Raw genomic sequence first — 6,191 nt, 5'->3', positions numbered from 1 at the left:
AAAAACCCTTGGTAAATTAGCTTATTTTATAGCAAAGATTCATATTACATTTCACTTTCTTCTTTTTTTGATAGGTTTGTTTGTACTTCTCTCTCTCTCTCTCTCTCTCTCTCTCTCTCTCTCTGTGTGTGTGTGTGAGAGAGAGAGAGAGAGAGAGAGAGAGAGAGAGAGAGAGAGAGAGAGAGAGAGATATTAAGGCTTTTTCTGTTCTTTAAGGAAAGATTAACATACAGAAGAGAAAAGGATTTAAAGTTTCATCTTATTTCTAATATTTTACTAAAAATTTCAGAGAAATTGGATATGACAAAAGAGAAATGAAACAAACTAATTCAATGTATTTTTTTAAATTTTGAGGGCAATTCCTTTTAATGTGTCCTGATCATCTGCATTAAAAACAACTCCTTGATTTAGCTCCACCTTGACTCTCCCTAAGGTCAGAAACAAATACCCCCGACCAAAACACGAGTACCATCAATGTCTTTGCATAATTGGATAAAGTCATTTAAATCTCCATTTCTATGGGGGCATAAAATCTCCTGACAAAACTGATTAGCATTTTCATAGGCCAAATGTTTAATGACCAGCATAGGTGAGTCCACATCCCCAAAAATGCGACTTCCCACCTGTAGAAGGCGGTCAATAAACTCAGAATAAGGTTCTGAAGATCCTTGACGGGTCTTAGAAAGCTGTTCTCTAGCTCCTTTGTTAGGTAAAGGTTTCCAAGCTTTAACAGCCGCTGCAGCTATCTGAGCATAAATTGCAGGATCATGTGCAATCTGTGCTACTAAACCAGCATATTGTCCTTCACCAGTTAACACGTCAAGGTTATGCTGGGGGAAACCCGCTTCTGCATTTTTCCCTGCGGTCTTTTTGCAATTTTCCTGCATTTCACCTCTCCATAACAAATAATCTCCCCCTGAAAAACAAGCCCTGCAAAGCTGCATCCAGTCACTGGGTATAAGGTTGAGTTCTGCAAAGGATTCCAATAAAGCTACAGTGAAAGGAGCATGAGCTCCATAGCCCACACCTGCTTTTAACTGCTTAATATCCTTAAAGGCCAGGGGGTTATGCTGCCTGATCCTCTGTTCTTGCTGATTAATAGTTTCCACAACAGGATAAATCTGCCTCTCTCTACTTAGATTATTTAACCTGTTCTGGATCTCTTGGATTTCCGCCTCTAAGTCTATAGGGTACAAGGATTTTGCGGCAGAGGTCTCATGGAGACATCTCTGTTTGCTTCCTTCCTTTCCTCTTTTTCTAACTTCTTTTTTATCAGTGCGATCTCCTTTTCTAAAATTTCTTCTTCCTCTTTTATATCCCTTCTAATACTTCCTGTTCCTCAAAACTCTTAATAGAACTCACAGATTCTAGTTCCTGAATCTCCTCAAGGGTTTTCTTCAAACTCTCTAATTGCTCTTTTACATCATCAATGAGAAGAGCATCTCTGACTAAGCGCCATAGCGAAAATATTGCTATGGGGAATATTTCTGGCCTTCTCTCTTTCAGTGCGTTTTGAAGATCAGCCTTTACCTGTTCCCAGTCAGTAATATTAAAACCCCCTGCACGTAGAAACCGGGGACTAAACTCTAAAACCATCTTAACGATCTCTTGTACTGTCTCAACTTTAATACCGGTGCCTTTTTTCTCCAAAAGAGCTAACAACTGGCCTGTCAACCGGCCCCTTAACACTGGAACAGAATTACTTGCACCCATAACCAATACACCCTCACCCCTCAATTTCTTACCTGCTGGCCAGCCTTCTGAGGGTGACCTCTCAGGGATCCCTACTTCCCGATCTCGCAGATGGGTCTCCGACTGCAGTTGCTTATGATTATCCCAGTGCTGCCTCCAATTGTAACACCCGATTTTGTGTTACACCTTCGGTACAGTTCGCACACCACTGTACCGTATGTAAGTCGGGCAAGGGCCTGGAGATTGAAAGAACACACAAAAAGACCTGGGTCATTCCGAAAGGAGATCAGCCGAAAGCCGTTTATTCAAATTTGGGGAAATCCTATGTACCTAACTGCTGCACAAGGACCTCCGCCCAGGCATGTGGGAAATTACCATACCAACAATGGAGTCAATGCCCTACAGCTAATCACGAGGGGGGGGGCAGAGGGAGCACAGGAACAAACAGAATGCTTTGTCAGCTGACCAGAAACTGTCCTTGCACCCCAGGAACAAGGATAGACCCGGGCCCTACATACCACATTTCCCTTATCCATTCTTCGGTCGAGGGGCATTTAGGTTGTTTCTAGGTTCTGGCTATGACAAACAATGTTGGTATAAACATAGTTGAGCACATGTCCTTTTGATACAATTGAGTATCCTTTGGGTTTATACCCAAAAGTATTATTGTTGGGTCTTGAGGAAGGTTGTTTCCTAATTTTCTGAGAAATCTCCATACTGATATCCAAAGGGGCTGTACCAGTTTGCACTCTTCACCAGCAATGGAGAAGTGTTCCCTTTACCCCACAACCTCACCAGCATAACTTGTCATCAGTGTTTTTGATTTTTGGACATTCTTACAGATGTAAGATGGAATCTCAGAGTTGTTTTGACTTGCATTTCTCTGATGACTAAGGATGTTGAACATTTCCTTAAGTGTCTTTCAGCCATTTTAGAGTTCTCATCTCTGTTAAGAGTTCTCTGTTTAGATCTGTACTCCATTTTTTTAATGGACTATGTGTTCTTTTGATGACCGATTTCTTGAGTTCTATGTATATTTTGGAGATCAGACCTCTGGTCCGATATGGGATTAGTGAAGATCTTTTCCCATTCTGTAGGCTGTTCTTTTTTTTTTTTTTTAAATATTTATTTGTCATGTATACAATATTCTGCAAGCCAGAAGAGGGCACCAGACCTCATTACAGATGGTTGTGAGCCACCATGTGGTTGCCGGGAATTGAACTCAGGACCTTTGGAAGAGCAGGCAATGCTCTTAACCACTGAGCTATCTCTCCAGCCCTCTGTAGGCTGTTCTTTTGTCTTGTTGACCATTATCCTTTGCTTTACAGAAGCTTTTCAGTTTCAGGAGGTCCCATTTATTAATTGTTTCTCTCCGTGTCTGTGCTACTGGAGTTATATTTAGGAAGTGGTCTCCTGTGCCAATATGTTAAAGTGTACTTCCCACTTTCTCTTCTATGAGGTTTAATGTGGCTGGCTTTATTTAAGGTCTTTGATCCATTTGGATGAGTTTTGTGCATGGTGATAGATATGGATTTATTTTCATTCTTCTACATGTTGATATCCAGTTATGCCAGCATCATTTTTTGAATATGCTGTTTTTTTATTTCATATTTTTTTTGCTTCTTTATCAAAAATCAGGTGTTCTTAGGTATGTGGATTAATATCCGGGCCTTTGATTCAATTCCGCTGGTCTTCCTGTCTGTTCTTATGCCAATACTAAACTGTTTCCAGTACTGTAGCTCTGTAGTAGAGTTTGAAGTCAGGAATTGTGATGCCTCTAGAAGTTCCTTTATTGTACAGGATTGTTTTGGCCATCCTGGGTTTTTTGCTTTTCCTTAAGAAGTTGAGTATTCTTTCAAGGTCTGTGAGGAATTTTTCTGGGATTTTGATGGACATTGCATTGAATCTGTAGGTTGCTTTTGGTAAGATTGCCATTTTTACTATGTTAATTCTATCTACCCATGAACGTGCAAGATCTTTCCATTTTCTGGTGTCTTCAGTTTCTTTCTTCAAAGATTTAAAGTTCTTATCATACAAGGCTCTCACTTGTTTGGTTAGAGTTACTCTGAGATAATTTATGCTATTTGTGGCTCTTGTGAAAGGTGATGTTTCTCTCATCTCTTTCTTAGCCCATTTATTATCTGTGTACAGGAAGGCTACTGATTTTTTTGAGTTAATCTTGTATCCTGCTACATTACTGAAAGTGTTTATGAGTTGTAGAAGTTCCTTGGTAGAATTTTTTTGTTTGTTTTTGTTTTGTTTTGTTTTTGTTTTTCGAGACAGGGTTTCTTTGTATCTTTGAAGCCTGTCCTGGAACTAGTGCTGTAGACCAGGCTGGTCTCGAACTCAGAGATCCACCTGCCTCTGCCTCCCGAGTGCTGGGATTAAAGGCGTGCGCCACTCCCCCTTCCCCCCAGCTCCTTGGTAGAATTTTTGGAGTCATTTATGTAAACTATCATATCTGCAAATAATGAGAGTTTGACCTCTTCTTTTCAGATTTGTATCCCCTTGATCTCCTTTTGGTGTCTTATTGCTCTAGTTAGGACCTCAAGAACTATATTTAATAGATATGGAAAGAGTGGACAACCTTGCCTTCCTCCTAGATGCCAAAAAAACTTTGTATCCTGACTCTCTCCAAGACATTTCCTTTAAGTTTTCCAATTTTGTGTAGTATAGGCTTTCAAAATACGACCTAATGATTCTCTGGATTTCTTCCTTGTCTGTTGTTATGTCCCCTTTTTATTTCTGATTTTGTTAATTTAGATATTCTCTCTCCCTTTTGATTAGTTTGGATAAAGGTTTGTCTATTTTGTTGCTTTCAGCTCTCAATTTGATTATTTCCTGCTGTGTAGTTCTCTTGAGTGAGTTTGCTTCTTTTTGTTTTAGAGTTTTGAGGTGTTCTGTTAACTCACTAGTGTGGGATTGTTCCAGTCTTGTTATGTAGGCATTTAGTGCTATGAACTTTCTTCTTAACACTGCTTTCATTTTGTTCCATAAATTTGGGTATGTTGTATGGTCCTTTTCATTGAATTTTAGGAAGTCTTTAATTTCTCCCTTTATTTCTTTTTTGACCCATTGATGCTTCAGGTGAGCATTATTTAATTTCCACATATTTTTGGGTTTCTGGATTTAGTTTTGCTGTTGAATTCTAATTTTAAGTCATGGTGATTCGATAAGATACATGGGGTTATTCCAAGTTTTTTTATCTGTTGAGGTTTGTTTTGTTACCAGGTATGTGGTCATTTTTTGAGAAGGTTCCTTGAGCTGCTGAGAAGAAGGTATATTCTGTTATGTTTGGATAGAATGTTCTGTAGATGCCGGTTTAGTCCATTTGAGTCATAACATCTATTAGTTCCCTTATTTCTCTGTTATTTTTCTGTCTGACAGACCTGTCCAGTGGTAAGAGTGGGGTGTTGAAGTCTTCCACTATTAGTATGTGGGGTTTAATGTGTCATATACGTTTTAGAAGTGTTTCTTTTACATCTGTGGGTGCCCTTGTATTTGGGGCATGGATGTTCAGTATTGAGATTTTCCCTTTACATCATCTGACATTCTAAACATATTAGTTGTTTATTTGTAAATTTCTGCACTAGATTGTAACTTTTATGGAGGCAAGAACAGTATTTATTTATTTAATACTCGGGTCATTGTTTGATACATCTTTGGTACATAGTTGATAGTTCAAACAACATTGCTTTCAGCCTTCAGCCTTCAGCCTTTTGAGTTCAAGATCTACTGAAAAGTAGGACATCCGGCTTTATTTTATGGACTGAATATATGGAGTCTCTATTGAGCTCCCTTCCTACTAAATTTGTGTCTCTAGATATCCTCAGAGATCATTTTTAAATGAGAATGTCAATTTATAATAGTGAATTAATTATGCTTTATTTTGTGCTTTTCTGTTAATTTTTTTTCCTCCTGAATGACGTTTAGGACAAGGAGGGAGAAATCTCAGCAGGCTCTATTAGTTCAGCACACTGTATTAAACCTATTTCAGCCAAGAAGAGAAAACTGGTAAGTGTTTAAATACCATAGCTCAATAAATATTATTTATCTTGAAGTTTTTATTATTTTTTGTTTGTTTTTGGTTTTTCGAGACAGGGTTTCTCTGTGGTTTTGGAGCCTGTCCTGGAACTAGCTCTTGTAGATCAGGCTGGCCTCGAACTCACAGAGATCCGCCTGCCTCTGCTTCCCGAGTGCTGGGATTACCACGGCCCGGCTTGTTTGTCTGTCTCTGTCTCTGTTGTCTCTGTCTCTGTCTCTGTCTCTTTCTCTCTCTCTCTCTCTCTCTGTAATTTGACTCTGACTATATTGCTGAGGCTGGCCTTGAACTATTAGATGACTCAGTCCTGCTTTACTCTTCCAAGTAGTTGAAACTATAGGCATGTGATCCTTAGTGTACGTAGACATGATAATGTTTGTTTTGATTTCTTTTTTTTTCTTTTTTTTTTTTTTTTCGAGACAGGGTTTCTCTGTGGCTTTGGAGCCTGTCCTGGAAC

General features: G+C 39.1%; 1 protein-coding gene across 3 annotated transcripts in view; it reads left to right on the top strand.

Moving 5' to 3' along the window:
* The window catches only part of Swt1 (SWT1, RNA endoribonuclease homolog), an 85,165-nt gene that overhangs the window by 17,552 nt on the left and 61,422 nt on the right, over nt 1-6,191 (top strand). For all 3 annotated transcript variants that reach the window (XM_026787627.1, XM_013352480.2, XM_026787626.1), the window contains exon 4: nt 5,626-5,706. In XM_026787627.1, the coding sequence (XP_026643428.1) occupies nt 5,626-5,706 (81 nt within the window). The remainder of the gene's footprint in view (nt 1-5,625; nt 5,707-6,191) is intronic.

The sequence above is a fragment of the Microtus ochrogaster genome (assembly GCF_000317375.1).
Source record: "Microtus ochrogaster isolate Prairie Vole_2 chromosome 6 unlocalized genomic scaffold, MicOch1.0 chr6_random_2, whole genome shotgun sequence".
Taxonomy (NCBI): Eukaryota; Metazoa; Chordata; class Mammalia; order Rodentia; family Cricetidae; genus Microtus; species Microtus ochrogaster.
This window is presented reverse-complemented; position numbering and strand designations above follow the sequence as displayed.